The sequence below is a fragment of the Brachycentrus maculatus genome, unplaced genomic scaffold (assembly GCF_059751285.1).
Source record: "Brachycentrus maculatus isolate JH-2025_06_01 unplaced genomic scaffold, ASM5975128v1 h1tg000171l, whole genome shotgun sequence".
In the NCBI taxonomy this organism is placed as follows: Eukaryota; Metazoa; Arthropoda; class Insecta; order Trichoptera; family Brachycentridae; genus Brachycentrus; species Brachycentrus maculatus.
Window position 1 is genome coordinate 64,433 of NW_028280924.1, and position 27,841 is coordinate 92,273.

The following is a 27,841-nucleotide window of genomic DNA, read 5'->3' on the forward strand; positions in this document are numbered from 1 at the left end:
AGACAATGGCTGCTGTGGCGTGTTGCCAAACCAAAACAATGGAAGCTTCTCGGACAACAGTATGTACCAAGTAACTACTACACATTCACCACAATCTTGGTAATAGTAAGGCACGAGAATTTCACGTCATTCTACATAATTCAATTGTTACTAAATTTTTGGCGGTTATGATTTTTCACGATCCGTTTACGCTTCAAGACCAATAGTCGAACCTTGATATTGGATCTGTAGTGATTCAGGGTGACCATGCTTCATTGAATTATCTCAAAATATGTTTACATACTTTTAATCCTCGTTTTATAAAGATTCCGGGAGCAAACTATCAAATGATTTGTAATTTGTTTTAAATATTTTTGAAGTGAATCTTTTTAGGTGGTGATTCGGTAATCGATAAGTGGACAAGAATGGATGGTGAAATTTCAATGATGACTCACGTTTTTTAGGCACATTTCGTTACATGAGGTGAAAAGTGACTAGTCAAATCGGGACGCGTACTGGGAACGGTATAAGCAATAGTATTAGAACTGCAGTTTTATTAACCAACATTTTGATGAAAACAAGTAAAATATTTCAATAAGCGAAGAGATGATATGAAACAAACGTAAAAATTGAGCTTTGATTTTAATTTCTCCTTTTGAGTTTTTAATAGGTACCCAATTTTTTATTATTATGTATGAGGTCCCGAATGCTGAGATCAAATTATTTGACTATATTTTTTAATCTGCCTAAGTAGTTAAGGGGTAATCGCGCTTAACAAGCGCGATGTAGGTCTCCGGTTCAATTTCCAGATATAGTGTTACCAAGCGTTGTGTAAGGAATGTTTATAATTGTGTTTCAACAAATCTAACGAATCAAAAACAAAATCTGGAACTACAATAAATGCATCTCGAAAATACCGAATCATTTATATATTAAAACACAAACCATTAATATCTGTTATAACCAATTGAAACACCAATCAATGATAGTGTAAACATGGAAACATAATGTTTTTAATGTAAATTTTAAGAGCTCTCTTTTTCTCTGTCTCTCAATTTAAATCTCTCTTTCTCTTTTTTTAAAAGAAGTTTCACGTTTGTATATATAAGTACATCTTTTTTGAAAATTTCAGATATAAAACATTGAACTTTTTAAAAATTTTAAATTTTTTTATTTGGTAGTCACCCAGTGAAAGGATGTTTCTGCCAGTGTCAAGTATTATTTTTATTTACAAACAAAAAAATAAAAGAAAATAATAATAATAATGGATAGAAAGTTTTATAGTTTAAATGCGTATAGCTTTATCATTTTAGAAATTATGCCCGCAATTCTAGAATTAAGTTCAGAAAGAAGGGTGGATACTTGGGTGGGGAGTTGGATTCCTGCCCGTGTTAAGCTATTTAGAATGTTCTCCTTGTCTGTTGTGAGCGGACACTGAAAGAACGTATGGTTTGCATCCCCTATATGTTGTCCACATTCGCAATATGGTGATGTGTCGCACTTTATCTAGCATTCAACTTCATGGAGGATACTAAAATAATTCATGTAAATTACCAAATAAGTTAATCAATGTAAATTACCATAAAATCCATTTGTAAAACTTTCATCTTGATATTTGAATTTCACGAGTAAGATGTCTTGTAAATCACAAAGTTTCAGTTTTTGGAAAAATAAATCTATATCGTTATTACCACGTGTGTCATCGAACTGTTCACCGTTAACTAGTAAGAGTTTCAATGGAAAATGAGAGAAATATGTTTCCACTTACACTTTAATACGCGAACGAGGCAACGTCTACACACTCGTACATATGTACATTATATTGTCATGAGATTACATCATGACAATAGAAATCATGGGAGTTAATGAATACATAACAGATCACGTCGATTCCCTTTCAATTATTTCATTGTGCACGCAACACTAACAATAATTAGAAAAATGCAATAACCTGGCTTACAATTACAATATTTCGTATTTTTTATCTTATTTTGTAGGTATCTCAACATCACATGAACCATCTATGGTTTTTTTTATAAAATAAGATGGAAGGCTGAGCATTCCAGAGTTTCCGACCTGGAATTTAGCTGGCTTAAGTGATAATTTTATTATACATACTTGTGTAAAATGTGTAATGTTTACCATTATGCCCATTCAATATTATCCATATTGCATTAATTTTTGATAAAAGTAATTGTTGGATTATTTTCGCATGTAAGTTGTTATTTTGATGAAGTTAGAAAATTTTATAAATGAAAATTTGTATTTTTATATAAATTCAATTAAAAAAAACAAATTCGGAAACAAATATTAGAACCATTTAAATTTATTTATATATTTTTATTAAACTATTTTAGAGTTATATTAATAAAATGGAAAATATTATAAGCGCATCCAAACCCTTATTCTCAAACACTGAATAATATAAGTCTCGGTAATGATCTGTTATCGGCTGGATTAAGTGATCAACTCTTACCCTGTGTAGAATTTAAAAAAAAATAAGGCATTACGCCAAAAAAATCTAGACTAATAAGTTATTTCGTTCAATGTATTCTGAAAATTCTCTTGTTAATTGTATGGTTTCATTTATTTCACTAAATGAATTTGAATTTATACGTAACCTAACCTAACCTTACCCAACTGTCCATCAAACCTCCTCCCTTCGTTTTTTCCTCTACCTCCTTCCTTAAACTCCCTTTTACCTTTGCCCTCCTTATTATCATCTTTTGTAATTTATGTTTTTTAAATGTTAATTTGTAATTTATGTTTTTTTTAATGTTCAAGTACTATCTACCCTCTGATTGGAAACAGCTTTATATGGTATCAATACGTTTTGATCAATATCACTAGTCTGTTTTTGGCTGGTTGGAAGATATTGCTTTTTAGCAATAAGCCCGCCAATGAACTTATTTATTTTCTGTACATGAAGTGTAAATAAAAATAAAATAATTTAAATGTAAAAAATGAAAAAATGTAAAAATTATTTTTAGTTATGGTAATATTAAATTATAAGTTGTACCACTATTTACAAAAGAATAGTCAACCTACACTATGTTCTTTATATAAAAATACTAACGTCGATGATCTCCGAACGAATTATGTTTTATGAGACAGTAATCGAATGCACTCATTAAAGTTGTGAAAGACTCTTGACTATGATTGTGAATTGGAGTTTATATTGCTTTATAAGTACATTTGTAGACTGGTTGATCTAGTGATAATTAATTAGTAACATTCACATTAACAGGAGTTAATAATTTGAAGATTCTCACGGTGAATTACGAAACTCTTGCGCGAATAACGTAAAACCAAATTATGTGCATACATACACAGTTAGGTACCTATTTCATTTTATTATAATGAAAATAGCTAAAATGTACACAATTAAGTTTACTTAATATATAATGGTTATTTTTTAAGAAGCATTAACTTTAGATTAAAGAAGGTATTTATCTCGCATTCATAAAGAGGAAGTAAATTTTCATAAGTAAAATGTTTCCGACAGGATTATTAATGAGACAAGACATAATGTTATTAGTTCAACTGCAGAATAGTCCTAATAAATAAAATTAAAATGTTAAGTCAAAAGCTACAATGTTTTATTTTATTTTATTAATTAGTTTATACTCTTTGACCTTTTTAATGTCACGTTTTATATGTAACTATTTTTTACCAATAAATCATTGTTTCTTTCTGTAGAATGTACTCGAAAGATACATATTTTTTTAATATTGATGATTAAAAATACTTGATTAAAAATATAATCAAGATTATAATTTCGAAACGAGGAAAGCAGAATTAAAAATAGGTCAAACAAATAGGTTGAATCTAAAATAAAAATTCTTTATTTAATATAAATTTTAGCTATTGATTAGTGTAGAGCAGTAGCAGTAAAATAATATTATTTTCATATTGTTTATTAAAATAATATGATTTAAATTTTATACAATAAATCAGTGTTATTATTTAACATAAATATTTAGGTTTTATGTTAATGCTTTAGAAACCTAATACGTGGCCTATTCAATTAGTACGTAGACTGACTGACGTCTTAAAATCAAATGTAATTTATTTACCACATTTTGAGTGTGTCCAAATACTTGTTCACAAATATGGTTTACCTCCAATCATAGAAGTTATTTTTCATATCACTTTTTGAGAATATGGAAGTCTGGGCATTTACGCGGCTGACGACCGTCATAGGCTTGTTTAAGTGATCACTTAACACACAAGTCAGACCTCACATACTAACAAAAAAGAGTTTCTGCTCAATAAAAAGCTTCTTTTCATCTCACCAATAGATTTATATTATCCACTGACACTTCGTGATGGAATTGCATTTTTAATTTATTATTAGATTAAAACCAATATTTTTAGCTTTTCCACTTTTTTATTTGACCAGCGACCGGGTTTCGTCGTTACCGACATCATTCTGATGATGTCGGTAACGACGAAACCCGGTCGCTGGTCAAATAAAAAAGTGGAAAAGCTAAAAATATTGGTTTTAATCTAATAATAAATCACCAATAGATGTCTCTAGTGGAGTTCTAGTGATTCAAGAACAACGTTTCAAAATCGGTTCATATATATTTGTATGTATAAATAGAGAACTTCTAAGAATTTGAGTAGTGTCGTTGTCAATAATGGGTAGAATTGGTGAATGTTACACGTGTGCAAAGTGATCACTTAAACCAGCCTATGACGGCCGTCAGCCCCGTAAATGCCCAGACTTCCATATTCTTCTTTATCTTTGATGAGATGTCAAAAAATAATTTAATTTATTCTTTACATGTCTGGGTCCCCTCCAAAGTATTCATCTCCCCGAGGTACACACTTATCCTAACGGTGTTTCCACTTTTGGAAACAGTCCTGTCAGTCCTGAATGTCTTTCAGCTCTTTCGTTGCATTTGCTTCAATCTCAGGACTGGGATCAAACCTTCTTCCTTGCAAAGGTTTTTTGAGTTTGGGTAACACGAAGAAGTCAGAAAGAACGAGATCAGATAAGAAGGGTGGGTGGGGAAGAACAATGATCGAGTTTTGGCCAAACGTTAACAGATAAGTAAATTATCTAACCTATTTTAAATAATGTACTCGATGGAGTATGTACAGCAGTTTAAAATAAATGGAATGAATAATAAAAAGAATCGTAAGAGTATTTTTGCATCAAAAATATGATTTTTTTATGTTTTTTTTTTCTTTGCTCTTTTACAACTTTTTTTTAGATGAATGCACCTAATAATTCTGCGATCCGGGTTGGTTTTTTGTGTGCTGATTATTCGCTGCAAAGCAGATATGGAAGTTCTAAATTATCATAATCTTTGTAAATTGATTATTGTTGATATTTTAAATCAATGAACTGAATTATGTGTTTCAGTTGTATCATCAAAATTACTGTCCCAAGTAAGGAACGTCAATACAATCAGTTCTCTGGTTTGTTTCCGTTTATTAGGATTTGTAAAAAGTATGTGTATCAATTAACCAATGGTCTAAATTTTACATTGTTCCTTATTCAATTATAAAACTACATGTTTTCCGCATGTAGCAATGATTTAATATATGCTTTATATTTTAATAAATTGTTTGTATTTTCTTTAAACAACGTCTGTTTTCATGGTTGGTCACTCGAATGTTTACAAACTCGCAGGAAATTATCCATAAATGGCGTGAAACACCGCCATTGCAGTACTACTGTGAGAGGAAACGTAACTCCTCTAGTAGGTATGGTGGCATTTCGTAATTGCCAAGGCTATGTGATCCGCATCACGTCCATAGAACTATATCTTTATAGACCAACAACTAAAATACTCGCAACATATTGCTTACTTAAAGAAAAATATCGTATCCTTAATTATGAATTAATTCAACGATTACTGGATTTTTAATGAGTTAGATATAAAATGAGATATTTAAATCTATCAATTTAATTGCATGAGTTCACATTGTGGCTTAAGGAAATAAATTTTAAATAACACTTAAAAGATCTTTGACATCTTACATTAAACATTTTTTTGCCGGGATGGTTTTTAAGCATTCTCAATTTCATAAAAATAGAAAGAGACATCAATATTTTGCTGCTTGTACATCAATTATTTGAGATTTCTGTATTTTACAGAATAAGCATTAGTTATAAATTTCACGGCGATACTCCTGTCGATGTAGGAATTACCACTCATTACTTTGTATAACTTTAAAATTTCTTAAATTATTATGATCTTTACATTATTATAAAAAAAAACGTTTTTTACTGCTTCTCTACCTTCAATAATATTTATCGTAAAGTCGTCTCCCATTCCATCGTATCTTGTTACCCATCTCATGTTTCCTATTTCTTTTTCTATGTAGGTATGTAGATGCAGATGTAGTGTTTTCTTTTATTTTTAAATTTATTTTTACATTCTTATGTGTGTATATATATACATATATATATATATATATATATATATATATATATATATATATATATATATATATATATATATATATATATATATATATATATATATATATATATATATATATATATATATATATATATATATATATATATATATATATATATATATATATATATATATATATATATATATATATATATATATATATATAATATATATTAATATGTGTATTTACATATAGAACTACAATAAAGACGACTTTAGTAAGTATATGCATAAAATACTACAAATCAAGTCATTACAAAAAACTTATCGTTTACTTATTAATTTACTATCTCATTTTATCCATCCAACTTATTGTATCAATAATTACAAAGATCAAGGCTATTTTTTTTAAATTTGCGTGCCTAAATGGCAAATTCACTTTTGCACTACTGTTTACTTTGTTGTTAAATATTTATTTTTGTATTGTATACAAAGTGAATATTGCACAACCGCATTGAAAATTTTTGTTTTTCTCACATTAATAAAATAATGAATAAAATATCTTAACAAACAAAATAATGCAATAGTTTTCCTGCAAATTGAACAATGTGAGAGACAGATATTGTGATTATGAACTGATAATCAATTAGGAAAAAATTAAATTAATTAAATCTACTTTTGAATGCGTATTTTATCTGACAATTTTTTTTATAAATATGCTATCTTGAATTGGCAGAAATACGTGGCTGGTTATTTTACTCTTTTATAACGATCCAATGCAGTGCACAGTGTACCAAATAATATTTTTAAAATAAGAAACAAGCGTCGTTTGAAAAATATTTATTAAAAAAAAAACGTTTTAAATATCTTACTCTAAACAAGGAACGAATAAATAATGAAGAAAGATGTAAAAAGAGCATGAATACATGAAATGGTATACAAAAAGAGGAAGACTCGCCAAATTAGACGAATGTGATGAGTGAAAATACAAGGATTCAACATTTAAATAATGATATAGTTTATTCAACAATTAAGTCCTTAAATTCAGTTGTGGTATCCATGTTGAGGTGCATGCGAGTTGGTCACGACAGCGTTGAATCTGAAATAAATAATATCTTATGTTATTATGTGTATACATTAAGTTGTTATACATTTAGAATGTAGGTTTTTCTTGTAATATGAAAAATGTATGGGAATTACCTATGACTCAATATTAAAAATGCTTACTAAAGTAACATTTTCTAGTTTCAAATTTGATTAAAGTTTACTATAATAATCGAAAGATTAAACAATAAATATTCAATTAAAATTCCACTAGTTTAACTAATACGTTTTCAAATTAAACAATATTACAGCTGTATGAATTAGGAAATGGATTAAAAATACTTTTATTTGTTACTGGAATCAATGTAAGGAGAACGAAAATAGCAGGATTAAAACTACCCTTTAAATGTCGCTTCAAAACATTTAAAGAACAAATAATTGATAACCTACCATTTGGTAAAAAAAAGATAGTAAAAGTGTTGATTTCCGAGAACTGCACGGTCGCCACACCAAAGCAGCAGATTAGTTTTAAAAATATTATAAGTTTAAAAAATGTGAATGAATGCCTCGATGTGAGCTTTGCCTAGTGAGCTTTTCGTATATTATAAAATGGTTAGTAATGTATAAACATAAATATATATATATTTAAATTGATAAAGTGAGTACCTATGAATGTTATTTCAGTACCTTTATTATTATGAAAATTATATTTATACTTTCGTAAAATACGGTTAGATAAATTTGAATGCTTACCCGCTATGGTCATCAGCGGAGTAGTGAACAGTCCTGACCGACCCGTCGGCTTCCACCAGCGAGTAGTGTCCCTTCACGACGTCTCCATCCCTCTCTTCCGACTGGCTCTTCTGGTCACCGGTGTGGTGGTCAGACACGCTGTATTCGAACTTGTAAGCGGGGTAAGACTAGACGAAAACATAACATGATGAGGTCAAACGGGACAAATTATCGGAAGATTATTATTTATCCCTTTTCCGGATTATCAACATAGTAATATTTCAAAAGCTGCTATAAAATCAAAAATGTTTTTAGTGGCTTACTTTTTTCAGCGTTATATCAATATTTTTTTTCTAAAATTATGAATTAAGCCATATTGTCTTTAAATAGAGAGTGAATCGAATATGTCAAAAACTAGGAAAAAAAATTAACACATTTTTTTTAAAAATCGAAAAAATTACATTAAATATACCTATTGTATTATATATGGTTTGTGGTTTATGAAATCATGGTTGATGACATTAAATTAAATTTTGAAGTGTAGTAGTGTAAAAGTAAAGAAAAATTGTATTTTATTTTAATTTATATTTATGAAATTGGAAACTTACGTCATATGGCTCAGGAGCGTAGGCCTTGATAGCTGGAGCGTGGTACGCAAGGGGAGCGGCATACAATTTGTATGCTGGGGCGGCATAAGCGATAGGGGCTGAATATGATTTGTAAGCGGGAGCGGCATAAGCCAGAGGGGCAGAATACGCCTTGTGAGCGGGAGCGGAGGCAGCGTGACTCACAAAGCTCTGAGAAGAAACGGCGTGAGAAGAAGAGTGAGCGGGAGCGGCGTAAGCTTTCAGTGCGGGGGTGGCGTAAGCCTTCACCACGGGAGCGGCATACGCTTTGTAGGCGGGGGCAGGGGCGGAGTGACTAACGAAGCTTTGGGAAGAAACGGCGTGGGCGGAGGAGTAGGCGGGGGCTGCGTAAGCTTTCAGCACTGGAGCGGCGTAAGCCTTCATCGCGGGAGCGGCGTAAGCCAACGGAGCAGCATACGCTTTGTAAGAGTGAACTGGGGCGGAATGACTGACGAAGTTTTGAGATGAAACGGCGTGGCCATGGGAGGGAGCTTGGAGGAGATCAGCCTGGGCTAGTGCCACAATGGCGGTCAAAGTGAGGATCTACAAAAAATATTTTTTTAATTAATATTATTAAGAATTTGCTATCAACATTTTTATTAAACTTAGCCAAAATAAATAATAAAAAAATAGATTGCACTGTATCAATTTAATATACGACTTTAAACATCATTGGGTGTAGATAAGAAAAGGAAGAATACATTGATTCGTTCATTTAAAAAAAATATTTATTGACTGTAAGATTACAAAATTAGTCAGCTTAGAATGTTGATGTATCGAGTAGGTACAAGTTAATCCCGAGTAACTACTAAGTATACTTTGTAGTTAAAACAGGCAAGAAATGTGCAATTGTATTATTAATGGTAATAGTAGGCGTTTCCAGAAGCGATCAATTTCTAATTTTACCTTAGAAATCATTATGCAAAGTAGTGAAGTGTATTGCTGCTAGGACACAACTGTGACAATCCGACAACTAGACATGGTTTTATAGTTGGGCGAACCAGTGGGCTGGTCTCCACAGTTGCGGACAGGGGACCCAAAACAAGTTGGGGTCTGTCAAAACCGAAATGTTACACAACGGATCATGTCTTTTGTTGCGGCAGTGATAAGAGCCGCGCTCAAAACCAAAAGTGACCCAAATCGAGGGGTTGCGACATGTCGGGCACACAAAGTGGAAACCTTTGGCACCTGCTATCAACGCGAGCCCTGCGACCGGTAATCAAATAACCATTCACCTTCCATATTAATCAATAATACCGATACGCGCATTAGGCACGCGTGTTTCGGTGAATGGAATAAGTCATGTGTTCTTTACTTTTTAACGTTATAAACAAGATTATAATATGGGAAAAACTGAACTAGTTAATTTTTTAAATTTAAATAATTTTTATGCCAATCTTCTGTCATTATCAAACTGTGAAGGCAGGCTGTCGATGTGAAATTTTGTATCAATACTGCTTATAAAGATATGTATACATGTATAATTCTAAACAAATAATAATACAAGAGTAGGTACAACCGTTTAAAGAAAATAGTTCAACAAATAATATGTATTATGTAAATAGTAATTATGCCAAGCTTATATATAGTTATATGCCGATTTAATATAATAATTATGTTTTACCTTTCCTTTTTAGGTCGACGTTGAAAAATATTGATCTTGTAGAAAAAAATATAAAAACAAAAGTTGCAGAAGTTTGAATCTCTCGTATGTTTTAATATGACTATTTCTAGCAGTTGGTGTCTGTCCAAAAAAGCGTTTGAGGCATTTGTCTCAAAAATCTGGATTAAGAATACAAGTGAACACCCCAAAAGTTACAAAAGAAAAATTTTTGTATTTAATTATTGGAATTTCAAATAAACACTGATCTAGTAAGCTAACGTTGCATTCAGCTTCTTGCAACATCTATTGTAATTGACCCCTGTAATGGAAGTTGAAACGTCACGCGTCTGCATCAGGCGATGGGAATTTTACATATCAATATGAAATCAGACGAAAATATTTCATGTATTTTTAAATTTAAAATTTCATGTAACATAATAAACGCACAATCGCAGAGGACTCAATATAAATTAGTGTAATAAAGATCAGAGAAAATAACACTTTTCACTGGCCGAATAATAAAATAAAATGTCAAAATTGGAAATTTATGAAAACAAGATATGTTTAGATCACGGGCGCCAACCCGCGACCCGCGGCCATGATTGAAGAATGTATTTTTAAACCAGTGATTTTAAACCACGGTTTGATGCTATTTGGGTTGGCCAGGCCTGGTTTAGATCAAACTCTTTGGTAAAGAAACTTGGGCGATGACTAAAAGTGATAAAATTAAGAAAGATAAGTAGCGTTTGATTTGTGGTATTGGAGAAGGATAGAAAGAATTTTCTGGATGAAAATAAATATGTTTTAAGGAGAAAATAGAAAAGAAGGGAGAAGATCACATAATATACTCAGACCTCGCTTTGCGTCGTTTGTTTCACTTAGCGTTTTTTCGAAGTTACGTCGTTACTGAATTAATACTCATTGTCTCTATCTTTGATGTTTATATGATTTCCAATGGAAAGAAAGCAATTCACTTTGCGTTGTTTCAATTTGCGTCACGATATTTTGGAATGTATCTACGACGCAAAGTGAGGTCTTAATGTACTCGTACTCGTATATCCTGCTGTAATACCCTTACACTATTTTAATACACACAAGAAAAAATATAACAATAGGAATGAAGAGGAAGACTAAGTAGGAAAAGCAGATGACAGGAGTCAGGAAGATTGAAATACTTCACTTTCAATAGAGAGGGGTGGAAGGTGCCGCACAACATTAAATTAATATATAACATATGTAGGTATGTTTTAATAAACATACATGTACAATTACGTATCACTGCTATGAAGCAACATCTTTCAACCAAATAACGAGATAGTAATGGTCGCCAAGATTTGTACCTTAGACACAAAGCTGTTTGAAATATGTGGGCATTTGGTGGGAGTAATTACAATATTCATATTGATAATGCTGTAAATACTGAAAAAAAGAAGGGATAGGGTGTATATTAGATAAATATATGAGGGAAGAGAGACAGGATAAGGATTCAAGGAACGAAGTATTGATTAATGAAAATAATATTAAGCGACATTATTCGTCAATCCGTCATAAACATATGTGCAATTTATTTTATGCAAACTATTGCGTATTTAATATTTTGCATAAATTTCACACATCTGATTAAACATGAAACTAAATGAAAAAACTGGCTAACTAAAAAAATGTCACCATTTCATACTAAAAAAATCCAGTTGTTTTTGGTCCATGTATTAAAAATGCGATTGGATTTGTTTTAAATTCGGGACAGTTGCATAATAAGACGATTAAGCAAAAACGAAGTGTTTTAAATTTATGGGTTCAACGTCAAAATCAAGATACATTTTTAAAAGATGTTGGCTTGGACTTGGTAAATATAAATTAATTGCCGAAAATTCAATCAAATATCATTCGTCTGTTTATTGGACAAGCGGTCTTAGCGATAATAACCTAAATCTCACAAAGTTATCATATTACGTATTTTAAAAATTATTAACTTGTAAATATCTCCATAATTACTGAATTATGTAGTTATATTTACATACATGCAAACCAAATTTTAGCTGTGTCTTATTATGTAGTGGAATGACTTAAATATAAAAATAAAACACTTGCAAATTACCATTTTTGAGTTTATGAATATAACAAAAGGTAGTTTCGATAACTTCATGTGATACAAACTTAAATATAACCTGTCGATGAAACTTGTGTGGTTTTTTAAACTTGTCGTGTTTACATTAATAAACTCAAGAGTGGTTTTAGACAATTGTTTTATTTTTATATTTAAATCATAATGTTCTTTCACAAACTTTATTACAAATCAATTAATCATATGTATTGCTGAATAAAATAACAACTTTGCAGTTTTTTCTACACTAATTTTATTTGACCAGCAACCGGGTTTTGTCATAACTGACATCATCAGACTGGTGATCACATGATGTTGGTTACGATGAAACCCGGTTGCTGGTCAAATAAAGTTCATGTGGAAAAAACTACATAGTTATTGTTTTATTCTATAAAATGCAGTTCCACCAAGAAATGTCAGCACAAAACTTAAATCTAATAAAAACATATTTATTGCGTTGCTGTATGTTATATAAGGAAAAGGGAAATGTAGCTAAAAATAAGTAGATGCATATCCATATATTTCTAACTGTTGCACTACTTCATTGCAGATATTTGTTTGGATATGTTTACTTGGATTATTTATGTGATTCAAAAATGATTTTATGTATATTTAAAAGAGATCGATACCACAGTTATTATTTAATTTATTTATAAGATATACGATACAATACAGTTTGTCCATAAGTATATATAATACAATACGATACAGTTTGTACATAAGTAAATATAATACACCCTTTTATACGCACGGAATTATAAGGTAAATAGACTAATATTAAAATTATTATTTATATGTATACTCATATGTATTTTATATGACATACATATATACATGTGGTATGTATGTGCGCGTGTAATCTAAAGAGTTTCAAGGTACGATATATTTTTGTTTTACGTATTAGTCAGAACTTTAATAAAATACTTCGAGTAGCGGTCGTTAATCATAGTTTTGTTAATCGTTTAGTTATACTAGTGTTCAAGCAGTGGCCACTATAATATGTCTACCTTGATAGGCACGCAGTATGTCTGCTCTGAGATGAACTCTCACTTGTTGAACATTTATTTTTATTCCGACGGAATATTTCTGAATAAAAATATACGAAAACTAGGTTTCGATATTCAACAATGCGACCACTCAAATAGCATTTATGATTTTATTTTAATCGGTAACTTTTCTTAACACAACTGATTATCTGAATTGTGAATTTGAACAAATTAAGCTTTATTAATTTTCACGATTATTTATTTATCAAAGAAAATATGCAGAAGTCGTTAAAACACCAAACAGATGATTACGTTATAATTAGGAAAAAAACAAGTAAACTGGACTAAATACCAGATTTAACATGCGAGTACATATGTACATCGTCAATTTATCATGACGGAAAATATAATAAATAAAACTATTATTTTTTTAAGTAAAAAAAGGAAATTATGTTATCTTTACTCACGAATGCTATGAATATCAATTTATTTCAATAAAAAACATATTACCTATGACCGTAATTTTCAATGGATATTGGTAATATGTACCTATTTATATTGATTTTTAGCAATAATCAAATATAATTTTCTGATATTCAATATAAAAATGAGGCTGAAATATATTTTAAATATCTATTAAGTCAACAATGAAAGTATCACGAACAAAATAATGCTAAATTTGATATGTCCCAATATTTTATTAGGCATGTCGATATTGTGATATGATAATAATTTGTTAAGGTATGTTACGAATTGATCAAGCAATGCAATTTTTCAATTTCTTAGTAATTTGCAATTTAATTAAAATATATGTTTTTAAGTATACATTAATACTTATTTGTAAAAGTTAAACGTGAAAAAATAAACTTAAGATAAGCTTAATAAATCCTTTGGCTTAAGGCCCAGTATTCGTTAAATCGCAAATTATTTTTCTCTAAATTCAGGTAACATCTTACGTAATTATTTTTTTTTAAACACTGTTTTTGCATTGAAAAATTAAGATTTTCTTCGAAATAATTATATGGTTTTAAACAGAAAAGAATTATTGAATGTTGAGGAGTGTATATAAAAATATTTTTTGATTTATGTTTATTCTAAAACAAAAAAATTGTCCGCCTCCGTAGTGTAATGGCCAGCACATTCGGCTACCGTTCTGGAGGTCCCGGGTTCGATTCTCAGGGGGGTCAAATAAATATTAAGTGATTTGTTCACTCTAATATTCATTCAATACTACCCTGGACTGGTACCTGAAACGGAGGGCTGATCACCTTTTCTTCATGTGTTTACGATCAAGATAATACTGCGTTTATATGATGTAGTTCCCCATGTAGATAAGGGTTTGATTTTTTTAGACATTCTAAAAAACAAACAAAATATCCAAAATACATTATTTAAAAAAGAAGGACGTAAACAAACATGTGACCTCTCGGGTGGTCTCTGGTGGAATGAATTCGGTGCTTGCGAATATCCCCTTAATGGAGTCGGCATTAACTTTGTAACACTTCATTATATTGATTTGATTAACTTAGTAAAATGTATTGCTATATCATGTTTCTTAGTTTACTGAGGACTGCTTTCCCGAATAGAAAATAGAAGTGTCTAATTAATTTAAAACCATAATAAAGTAATAATTTTAAAGTGATAATAAAGTGATAATTCAATAAAAAATAAAAATATTTTAATTGGTAGAGACACGGTGAAGTCATAGTTTGCTCAGAGATCAGGATTGACAGTGATTGTAAAATATTCACATTTCACATGAATGCTGAATATATTTATAAAATATCATGTTTTTCATTTAATAAAATGTTTTGTTGTTTTAAATTTTTTTTTTTTTTTTAGCTACAGTATTTGCTTTTGTGCTTAAAAAAATAGTTATTTACTTTGTGTGTATCGTACATACTGCATAGTATTGTAATTTAAAAGTAAAAGTATTTCAGCACAACACAGGGTTTGCTTGAAAAACCGAAATATACATTATTATAATATAACGTCTTGTATATAAAAATAAAAATGCATTTAAAAAAAATGAAGGTATCTTATTTTACAAGTGTTCATTTTTGTCTCGAAATGAAAGATAATAATTTATCTAACCGAATAAAAACCAATTAAGATTTTTTCATTTAAACATAAATTTATGTAAGTACTAACCCATCTTACTACTATACTATCTTGTACTAACCCAATCTATCAAATGTTTAAATGAAACAAATTAGTTGATTGCTATAAAGTAATTACAGGACGAAAAATTATTATATTTTAGTACGCACTTGTGTGAATAGATGTCGCACGGCGTAATTCCAATGTAATAGTATTGTCTGAGAGCCTAGCATTTATGCCATAAACATTTTCTAATGTTTTCTTTGGGTACGGTGCTGGTGCAGAATGCATCACAAAACGTATCGCAATAGATTTTTAAGAACAGTTGTATTTACCAAGCAAAATTTTAATTAAAAATGGATAAATAGATTTTACTACAAAGCGAATACCAAATCAATCAGTGAAAACATTTTAATAGTTTACTATTTTAACGAAAAGTTCATTAAAGGTCAATAGATTCTTATCCTCTATATTACTCTCATCTTTGTCTTTTAAAATTATTTTTATCCATAGTAAATATCGTAAGATCTTCCACGAATCGCCCCCCAGGCAGACCTCCAAAAAGGTGGAAAGACAGCTGGGAGTCAACATCCCAAGAGCTACAAGCGGAGGCACAAACAGATCCTTAGGATCTAGAAGAAGAAGAAAAAGAAGAAGAATAATAATAATTAATATTACCATCCCTCAGAAGCTATGCACAAAAAATACGATAACTTCAAGCTCAGTAAGGGATCGATAAGGGTAGTGTACTGGGGATGGGATTATATGAATAATTCGGCTATCACACTTTACACGACTAATAATCGACTCTTAGGAAATCTTTACTCTACGTCTATTTATTCGAGAATGTTTTCATTATTGGCTTAATCCAATACCTATCTGCGCACTTATCCTCTGTTATACTTACACATAAGATTCCTTGTCAAACATATTATATGTTTCGCATAAGCACACTTAACTGTGGACTGTCTCTACGTTTGTAAAAATATGATTTTCAATACGCCTTATACTTGTATGTATTTAAATAATAAAATAATAATATTAATATTTTATTATACATACTTATAATATATTTGTACACACTCGTGGTCCTAACTACGGAAAGGGAGGTCGTGTCACATCTTTTGGTTTTTCTGGATCCTAGTTTATTCCCCAAAAATCTAATACTCATGTAACTTCTAAATCCAATAACGCATACAGATGGAATATAAAAGTGTCGGTTTGTGGTCCCATGGTTAGTGTCGTGCACTCTTGAGTCAGAGTTTCTCGGTTCGAACCAACTCTACCACAGTTTGATACCTATTTTTTATAATGAGCTGCTTAGGCTCACAGAAATAGTATGAAATTGAAGATTTTTTGTAAATAATAAAAAAAAACACAAATAGGTTCCTCTCTTTAAAAAAAATTATTCATTGTTATAAACAATTTCATTAAACTAGATTAAATACATTGTAGTTTTACATTTTATTTTCAATCATTGACATTTTCTTAGTATTCCTCGATTTAACGTTTGCAATATTTTTTTGTTGATATCCCAACAGAGATGAAAATCTAAATAAATATTTTTTGTAAATGTTGATAAATTATTGGATTAACCCTTATTTCTCGATACGTTGAACTAATAATATGAACAATATATATCTAAAAAAGATAGAACAAAACTTGATGTTTAAATAAGATGCAAGTTATTATTGCATGTATGTGACATTTAACTATTGTTGAATATCTAAGTATGAGTATAATGATTTCACGGGGTACGTTTAAGAACGTTTACTTTTAGTGACCCTTTTCAGCTTATGTTTATAATCACTGCCTAGTCTCAGTTAAAAAAAACTATATTTTTGGTGGAGTAGAAAAAAAGTCCATGTTAAGTAGTTATTAGTGCCATGGTTATAAAAAATATAATTTTCAGTTCTATTGGAGAGTTAAATTTTTATTACCAACACTCTTATATAATTATTATGCATTGGAATCAGCAGCTTAATTGAAACAACAGATTTTATAAAAGTATTTATTTTTTTTAAACATTTTTCATGAGTATTTATATAAATATATATATAATATATTATTAAAATGCTTTGTTGTTTAAAACATATATATACAATGGATGATTTAAAACAAGTAATTTTTCTACAGCTCAATACTATTAATAATAAATAATATAAAGAAGAATGTACTCAGTGTGAGGTAGAGGTATATAAAAAATAAAATAATACATACATGGTATGAGAGGTCTAAGCTTACTAAGAAAGTTACAATCAGTCGAATGGTGGAAATAAATAAACCATAGTATTTAAAATAGAATAGATACTTCATAGTAATAATAATTTCCAATGCATTTGAGAAGGTCTTATAAATGATATTGAAAAAAAAAGTTGTATTAAGTCTGTGAAAAATTACTATCGCTCTCACTTTTAAGCGATCACAAAGCATACCGTGATTATAAATAATATGAATAAACTCCTTCATCATATCATGAGATATCAAACACAAAAAATATGAAAATTAAACCCACGTTTGCTACACACAAACGTCGGAAAAATAAAAATGATTGTATGAGATGCTCTTTGATACACGAAGAAGTGCACGTTGGGATGTTGGTATGTGTTATAATAAATATCGATGTTGGAGATGATGGGCTAATAGGGAGTCGGGCTCAATGGTATCCGTGGTAGTAGGGGGCGGCGTGGGCCAACGGGGCGGCCACGACGGCCTTGACCACGGGGGCGGCGGGGTGCACAGCGTGACCGGACTTGCTCACCACCGCGTTGAAGCTGAAATATTTCAACATTGATGTTAGACAATAAATCATATTTACTTTAACCCATATTATTTGATTTGATTCCTTAATTTTTAATTTTTAAACATTTATTAGTTGCCTTAGAAAATTATTCTTACCTATTATAAACAAGGATTTAAAGCATAAGTATATAGTTTATATGTAATAAAGATGATATTTGTTAATAATATATTGATAAGTTTTATCCCCAAAAACAATAGACACAATGGATTTAAAATCTTAGAGCTCATTTGTTTGTCCTATTCGTCTTGTCATATTTTCTAAATAAGACACCAGTATATCTGATAGATCTTTGTGTCCTATTGCCGCATCAATTTTTGTCTACTGCAAACCTTCTTTTTCACATTTTGTTTCCAATTTAAATCTTTTGTTAAATATTTTATCAATTGATTAAAAATACAATGGAGCCTCGGGTTACGAATTTGAATTCTTGCGATCCATTCGTAACCAGAAACAATAATTCCTATAAGGATCAATATTAAATAAATTAATCCGTTTTGGGGTTCATGAAATTTAACTTCAAAATACTACGTTTGAATTTGAATCTAATTTTCTGATTTTATACATAAGCACTAAATCGTATAATTTTGATTATATTTTCGATAACCAGCACCGCGGGCAAGGTAGTATACGATGTCGTTTACCGTTGAACAGGGAGTATGTATGCCACGTTTTACAATGTACCCTTTCATATGTTACATGAAGCACACAACTCACATTGTAAGGCGCCTACATTTGAAGGCAACTATAAATTCTTAATTTTGTAGTGCTTTTCGTCAAACAAAATGAAATCATCGAATCAAATCAGAAAATATTATAGTCTAAGATCAACTCAAAGGCGCACAGTTTACACCCGCGCTGTGCAAGCGAGTGTTTCCCGCAAGGTATCGGACCTGCTCAAATATCATATCGTTGACAAAAAAAGTCAGGTATCCTTACCCATTGTGGTCATCAGCGGTGTAGTCTACGGTCCTCACGGTGCCATCGGGTTCCACGAGGGAGTACTGTCCCTTCACGACATCACCATCTCTGGCTTCCCACTGGCTCTTCTGGTCTCCGGTGTGATGATCAGCTACTCCGTAGTTGAATTCGTATTTGGGATGAGACTGCAAAGACACACCACATTTTCATATTAGGAAATGTGAACTAAAATCGTCAAATGGCGTTCAAAACACTAAAAAATTCACGATCTAAATTAGTGCTTTCCCTTACAAACAAGGCATTTAAATTCCCATTATAAAAATCGATTGAGCTAATTATTAGAAATAAACCATTTTCAATATGATTTCATAACAACAACAAATTAAATTGCAAAACGAATACAATAATTGTTTTAAGATACTCAGATTTTGGGTAATATAGTAATTTACTTATTCGTAATAAAAATGAACTTTTTTACATTCGGATCATGTTTCATTAAATAATCTTTAAGCATAATGCAAAATTAATATCAATTCGCGTTCAATTTTATTGGCAAAATAGTATGTACCATACTTACTTTCATATAATTAATTTTAAAATTGGTGGCAAATTAACTACATATTATTCTACATTATTCACTTCGTATAAACTAGGCAGGTAACACATGTGTATGATTGATTTAATTTCAACTTACGTAGACCTCGACGGGAGCGTGTTTGATGAGAGCGGGTGCGGCGTAACCGTGAGCGGCGTAGGCTGGGGCGGCATAACCATGGGCGGCGTAGGCGGGAGCGGCGTAACCATGAGCGGCGTAGGCTGGTGCGGCATAACCATGGGCGGCGTAGGCGGGAGCGGCATATCCGTGAGACAGGACGGAGTGACCTAAAAATTATTAAATTAAAAATTGAAAGATGCGTGACAATTCTTGAATTGCACAATGCTCGCGGCATTTCCGCGTTTCCCATTTTTTTTTTATCGGTATTGAATTTTGGAACGCGTTCTTCATTAATCGATGTTGCGGCTGTTTTCCGCTAGATTATGATGACATCCTTTGTCTTTCGCGGCCGTCCGCTGCCATGCAGAACTTCATGAGCATTCCAGCGTGAACACGATAACTTAAGGTTAATATGTTACGGATATTGTGACAGTTGGTGCGCGCAACTACCCATATATAACTACCACTTAATTCGAATATCCACAGAACGACCACACCGTATTTATTTCGTATGAAATCAAATTATTTTCCGCGATTATTTTGATATAAAATGCAACGTATTGAACATATATGTAGCCAGCTATACGGTCTCAAGAAATTCAATTTAGTCTAAACATTTTTATCGAGAAATTTTATTAGCGCCATTTTAAAGATAATGCGTTCTGATATACTATTTTGTTAGTTACAAAACAGCAAGCTTTAATTGTTTCTATGTATCTTAAACATTTTACGATACGTACATAAAATTATGTTTATTATTCGTAAAAAAATAAGGAAACAATTTTTATATTACGAATGTGTTAAATGTAAGCAATGCAATCATTAAAGCGATCATTTTTGTGTATTATTATTATCATCTCAATTTGTGAAAGTCTCGTGGTTTAAATATCCAAGCCATATTTTATCTTAAATAGTATAATTAAATTATTTAATAAATATTATTTTTTGACATCTCATCACAGATGAATATGGATGAATATGGAAGAATATGGAAGTCTGGGCATTTACGGGGCTTACGACCGTCATAGGCTGGTTTAAGTGATCACTTTACACACGTGTAACATTCACCAATTCTACCCATTATTGACAACCACACTACTCAAATTCTTGGAAGTTCTATATATATGAACCAATTTAGAAACCTTGTTTATGAATCACTAAAACTTCACTAGAGACATCTATTGGTGAGATGTAAAGAAGCTTTTTATTAAGCAGAAACTCTTATATTAGTATGTGAGATCCGAATCCCGGATTATAATCACACACATGAGAAACGCCAGAAAATACCATTTTCATTTTTATTATTAAGCTTATAATTTGACCAGATAATTTATTTACAACATTTTGAGTGTGTCCAAATACTTGTTCACAAAATCTGGATTATCTCCAATTACAGGAGTTATTTTCATATTATTTTTTGACATCTCATCAAAGATGAATATGGATGAATATGGAAGAATATGGAAGTCTGGGCATTTACGGGGCTTACGACCGTCATAGGCTGGTTTAAGTGATCACTTTACACACGTGTAACATTCACCAATTCTACCCATTATTGACAACCACACTACTCAAATTCTTGGAAGTTCTATATATATTCACTTAAACCAGCCTATGACGGTCGTAAGCCCCGTAAATGCCCAGACTTCCATATTCTTCCATATTCATCCATATTCATCTTTGATGAGATATCAAAAAATAATATGAAAATAACTCCTGTAATTGGAGATAATCCAGATTTTGTGAACAAGTATTTGGACACACTCAAAATGTTGTTATTTTATAAACACTGAATTTTAAAAATTTCACCTGTGTAAGTAAAATAATAAAAGTTTATCTATTTTAAACGTCTAATACAATGTTTACACATATTTTCAATTAAAAAAAATAATGGATGAAAAAATGTTTTACATAAAAACAGCGTAGGATAAATAAGTTGAAAGGATTTAATATTTTTTATACTATATTTTTTCAGGTAATTATTTTATTTTGTGTCATAAAGCAAGTCGGGACTTACATAATTTAAAGCAAGTTAAACTTTACATTTATATTGAAGTTTTGTGTTTAAAAAACAAGATAAGAAAAATATATTTTAATATTATTATCATATAAAATAGTCATTATTTTTCTTCAATGGGCGTGATGCGTAACGCCAATTCCATGCCTTAATCACTCTTCACAGTAATTTCTTCCGTCAAATGTAGCTAGTAACCGCCCGAGACAAGTTATAGTAGGTACCTACTGCCGTCCGGCTATCTAACGCTGGCTGTAGCATTATAGCTTGCAGCATAGCGGAGGCGAGATGAGGTCGCTCTTGGCCGTGAATTATTCTGAACGAAAGCGAGCGTAGCCAGTGGACCAGTAACACGAATTCAATGTTACGTGAGAGAAATGTGGAGCACTTTCGTTTTCAGCTACTGACTTGACTTTGTAAGAATAATCGTGTCATCATGAAAGATATGATTCCATTTTTTTTTATTAGCTAAGGTTATTTTCAAAAGGGACTCGTTGATATAAGCAGTATTGTGACCCCATGTACGCTAGCTATACTTGCTATTATTATTTATTACCAATACTTCATTTCTGTTAATGCAGCATAGCGGTAATGTCCTTTATCTGAGCTCCTTCTCTCACTTTATATATCTGATAGAATTATCAAGACATGTGAGAATGACTTCAAGCAGTATTGTCTAAATTAAAAGTAACATAATGCTATAAAACTTTATCTCCGTTGACCTAGTCGTGCATCGAATTTAGACTTCTTGTTGCATAATCATTAGTAATAAATACAAATAATTACAGCTTAAAAAGTTTATTAAAACTAAAATATTTATTTTAAATATGTAACCGGTCGATAAGAATCTCCGTATTTTAACGTATTTAGCTACCTTGGTGGAGGTCCCGGGTTCGATTCTCAGGAGAGGGTGATTTTTTTAGTGATTTTATGCTTTAATATTTATTTAATATAACCCTGGACTGGTCCCTGAAGCGCAGGAGTGATAACCTTGCCTTCATGTAAGTGACGATCAAGATAACACTGCGTCAATACGATGCAGTACAGTATGCACCATTGGATGCGGATAAGGGTAAGAAGAATAAAAAAATATTTTTTTTTAAATACCAAGGCTAAGAGGGGCGGCATATCCGTGAGAGAGAGCAGGGGCGGCATAGGCGTGGGAGTACGCTGGGGCGGCATACCCGTGCGCGAGGGCGGGGGCGGCAATAATCCCGGCCTGGGAGGCACCCAACATGGCTAACAGACACACAACCTGCAAATATTAAACATACAATCATATAAAATTATATTTCAACCTTTTTTCGATAACATTAATTATTAATGTGTTTCTTCAAAAAGAATTAAATGGATAATTTTGTAAAATCTCACTGACTTGATACATATTTTTGTTTACCCCTGTTTACACCTAGATGGTGCATAGTGCACCACATCGAATCGATGATCAATTTGATCATCGAAAGGGTAATATTTGTTGGTGTTTGAGTCCTATACAAAATAAACCCTTTAATAATTGATAAATTACATGATATTTAATTTTGTTATTGGTTTACCTAATTTGGCGAATCATTAACCAAATAAAATATCTTGGCATATGGATGAGTACATATGTATAAAACACATTTTTATACATATGTACTGTACATAATTTTAGGTATCCCCATTTCGATATCAAGAGTAAATTTTTCCATATATCAGTTATTTAAAAATTACTTATTCCAAACTATATGTTGTTATACACGTATTATATTGTTCTACTTTTTATTTCCTGTTTCATTAAGGGGGTTGTATTTTAATTTCAAAACGATGGAAGGTAAAACTTTTAAATTTGGGCATGTGATTTAAAAAGTTAAGTAATAAAAAATAGATAGGTACTATCAATGATATATGTAGTAATATAGTTGTTGAAATGTTTGCGGACAATGCGAGCCGTTGACCGTTACGTACCTTGCTGATCATTTTGATAACGTTCCCTTCACAATAGATCGAACTAGTACTTTGGTCACCACTGGTGCTTTACTGATACGTCCTTAAGTTTCTTGTAGCTTTATATATACCTCCTTAGAGGCGACACCCTACCCCCTCCCCCCGGCGATCGCCATCGTAGCTCTATACTCTATAGGATATACCTTACGCCTCGGCAGTGACGGTAGTAACGCATTCCACCTAAAAGGATATTTCTAATTACCGACCTAGCATTGGAAGTGGATCGGGCCTTCCGGATACGTGTCAGGGGACTATAATTTTACTATCGTGACCGAAATCGTGTAAACAATCAAATTCAGGATAAGAGGTACCTATGTAATATTATATAGAAAATGTTTTGTCAGATTCAATGACTTAGTTAGTTTTGGTGTATAGGAATAAACCTTTATGCATACGTATAAAAATGATTACCTTTTTATACACAAAATAAAATTTTAATTAAGATATTTAAAATTTTATCAAAATAACTGGTAACAAAATGGAGTATTTATAACTACTTTCAGACGCATATAAAGTACCATTCTTGTTAAGGGTAATCAAATTGGTAATATTAATTGTGTCAGGACAATTAAGGTGTGTAAGGATAAAATAACATTTTAACGAATAAACTGAATATTCCGATGAAGACTGCTGAGTATAAAAATACTATTTCACCTGTTGTATCTATGTTTTACTTTTTTTCGAGGAAGCTTTACAGTGATTGTTTTACTCATCTGGATCTGCAGATATATATTTTTTAATTCTTATGATTTTCCAATTATAATTGGTAATAGGTATACATCATAATGACTCTTCTCAAAGTGCATGTAATTTTAAATATGTAAATGTTTTCTTATTCATCTTTTGTCATTTTTGTGTAAATTATTTTTTGTGTCCATTATGATTTATGATTTTTCTTTTTCAATTCTTTAATTTATCATCTTTATAATTTAGATAAACGTAACCGTGTTGTTCGACGGTATTTTATAAACTTTTTTTTGGACACCTTTAGAGTTCGATTTTGAAGAAAAAATTATAATATTTAATATTTAATGCAATGCATTAGTAAAAACATCTGCTGTAATATTAATAACCTGAACGAGAACGCCAAAATGTACATAATTAATGAACGAATAATATAAAATGTAAATTTCAAAAAAATATATCAATATTTTATCAAAGTTCATTTTCCTGAAACTGCAGTAAAATATGTTTATTGCAAAATGTTTGTGTGTTTTTTTAAAATTTATGTTACTATTTCATGCTCATAAAAAACAGTCACTTAGTAAAAAACATGTTTTTTCATAGAGTGATAAATAACTATTATAAAATAGACGGGCATATTAAAAACACTGCTTACATGGATATAATTGTACAAAACCAAGTTGATATCAGGGGAAAAAATCAAATCAGCAGGTTTTCTAATTTAGTAATATAAACAACTTATTGTATCGCCATTTATTTAATTTATAATAAGTGACTAAACAGGTACAATCTACTATCTATTTAAAATTTATGGGCACATACTAATTAATCTTACGTTTGTTCAAGCTTACTTACTTTAAGAGGCATTTCATAGCTTAATCCTGTTGAAAATTATAATTAAAATATAATTTAAAAAAACGTGAATAACATTTTGTTGAAGCCTTTAATATTAACGAATACAATATGTAATTATCCGAACTGTTTTATTTTAATTTTCATTTACAAACGTCATACATGTATGTATATGGTTATGGAATAGCTTATGAACTTAGGAAGTAAATTGAGTACTTACTTAGTTTTTGATCTTATGACCTGGTCAATATCTATTCTAGATTAAATTAAACAATACTCGCATTAGGCAGTAAAAAATGGTTTTAATACAACACAATCATGACTTATCGATTTTTCGCTAAAACATTTTTTACTAACAATCTCCTTGTGACCTCTACCACTAAATCAGTATTTGTATGAATGGTTTTATGCCCTATATTAAAAGTCACTACGCTTAATGATAGTCGTAAGTACAATATATTATTTCTTTGTTCAATAATATTTTCTAAAAGTCTTATTTTCATATTGCGTTGAAATAGAGATATGTGTTTTCAATGTACCGAATGATATTTTAATAATCATTTATTATGCTTTTATGATTATAGTTTCGATTTCGTTATGAAATTATGAGATAAACATTTTACAGTTAAATCTTGAGATACGAACTTATTCGTTCCGTAAAACTGCTTGTAAGCCAAATTACAGCAATATGATTTCGTTCCAAGAAGAAACAATGCATAATAGACATTTTTTTTTAGAATTAACAAGTCAATTTATCTAACACATTATAAAAAAATTAAAATAGTAATGATTAATTGGAATAAGACCATTTAGATGTTAATTCCTTAATCAATATTATTTCTAATTGGCGAAAAACCTAATATTTTTTAAATCAATATAATTATGTTTTAGTTTACATTTAGACATGTGAATGGAAGCTTAGCTTCCGAAACTACAAGTGTTTTCTTAAATAATTTTAATATAAATATATAGATTCTAGATAATACTGATAAGTTGAAAAAAAATTCTAGAACCAAATTATTATATTACTTAGAAAATAAAATAAATCTTAGGAAATGTTAACAGTCGTTTGGAAACTCGTCCCTGGTGCATAAAACTGACCAAATTGGTCTTTCATTAAAAATGTATTATAAGGTTCGTTTCAAGTGTATTTTTTTTTAAATTAAATAATAATAATGATGCAAAGTGCACATCATTGATTAAATTTATAGTGTGCAAGAAAAGTTTAAGGAAGTGATATTTTGCAACGAAACGTTGTAACTTAATTCATTTCGTTAAACAAATAATTTTAATATATCCTTTTTGGTTCATCTTTCTCTTACATGTTAATTTTTGTATCACAATAAAGCTTTTCCAGTCCACGATAATGATCTTAGTCCAAGAAAGGATAATTTCATATTCGTAAGCTTAAATTCTTTCGTAATCAGAGAAGTTTGTACCTCGAGGTTTCACAGTATTTATTTTCATTTTGTCACACAATGTATTTTGAATAACCAACATGACGTCTCATTATGTAACATCAAGTTTTTGTATAGATATAAGATTTGTAAAATAATACGACACTTGTGTTATCGCTCAACAAAGCTATAAGGCTTTAGGGTACCATTGGAATGCACTCTGTCAAATTAAAAATGTGTTAGTTACCGTAACATTGAAATCTAAATTTTGTAACCTTGTGCTCATAATCCGGAATTAATTCAGTTTCGAAATATTCCATACGTAAACTTGAAATTTCTAATTACTGAGCTTGTACTTCAGACATAATATTTACAATTTGACTGATGACTCTTATGACGCCGCGCCGTGGCGTAGTTGGGTTGTAACACTCGTTGTGAATCTGGTGTAGGGGGACGCCACCACTTGTTGCAAAATAAATCCAAAATGTATTTATTTTTAAGAAGAATGGATATTGTGATCAATATATTTTTCACATTCGTAGTGTTGTGGTCAGCGCGTTAGGCTACCGGTGCTGGATGCCCCGCGTTCAATTCTCAGGGGGATAAAATAAATATGGGTGATTTTCACTCTCATATTTATTTAAAATCACCCTGGACTAGTATAAAAAGCTCAGGTCTGATCACCTTGCATTCATTTTAATATCTGTTTCTCATTTTTGGACATGGGATTAAGGTTAACAAGACTGGAACACAGATAATAAAGTTACAAAAAAGATTTATTTAAATAACCAAAACTAATACATAGCAAAATATAAAAACAATAAACAGCAATTAACATTCAATTAACGATCTAGATAACACTCCATCGCTACGATGCAGTGCCCTATGCATCATTGGGTGCGGAAGGAATATTTTCTA

The 27,841-nt window shown here is 30.7% G+C and overlaps 2 protein-coding genes across 2 annotated transcripts; both read right to left on the reverse strand.

The window, feature by feature from the left end:
- Window positions 1-7,403: 7,403 nt before the first annotated feature.
- LOC148308305 (uncharacterized) lies at window positions 7,404-9,679 on the reverse strand. Its single transcript, XM_088261971.1, has 4 exons — window positions 9,668-9,679; window positions 8,762-9,304; window positions 8,157-8,323; window positions 7,404-7,458 (listed from the first exon to the last, which is right to left on the reverse strand). The coding sequence occupies exons 1-4, from the start codon at window positions 9,677-9,679 to the stop codon at window positions 7,404-7,406; spliced, it is 777 nt and encodes a 258-aa protein (XP_088118097.1).
- Window positions 9,680-17,596: 7,917 nt separating this feature from the next.
- Window positions 17,597-24,006, reverse strand: LOC148308306 (uncharacterized). Its single transcript, XM_088261965.1, has 5 exons — window positions 23,952-24,006; window positions 23,112-23,259; window positions 19,970-20,157; window positions 19,294-19,460; window positions 17,597-18,328 (listed from the first exon to the last, which is right to left on the reverse strand). Exons 1-5 carry the CDS (start codon window positions 23,961-23,963, stop codon window positions 18,211-18,213), a joined length of 633 nt encoding a protein of 210 aa, XP_088118091.1. The 5' UTR covers window positions 23,964-24,006; the 3' UTR covers window positions 17,597-18,210.
- Window positions 24,007-27,841: the final 3,835 nt, after the last annotated feature.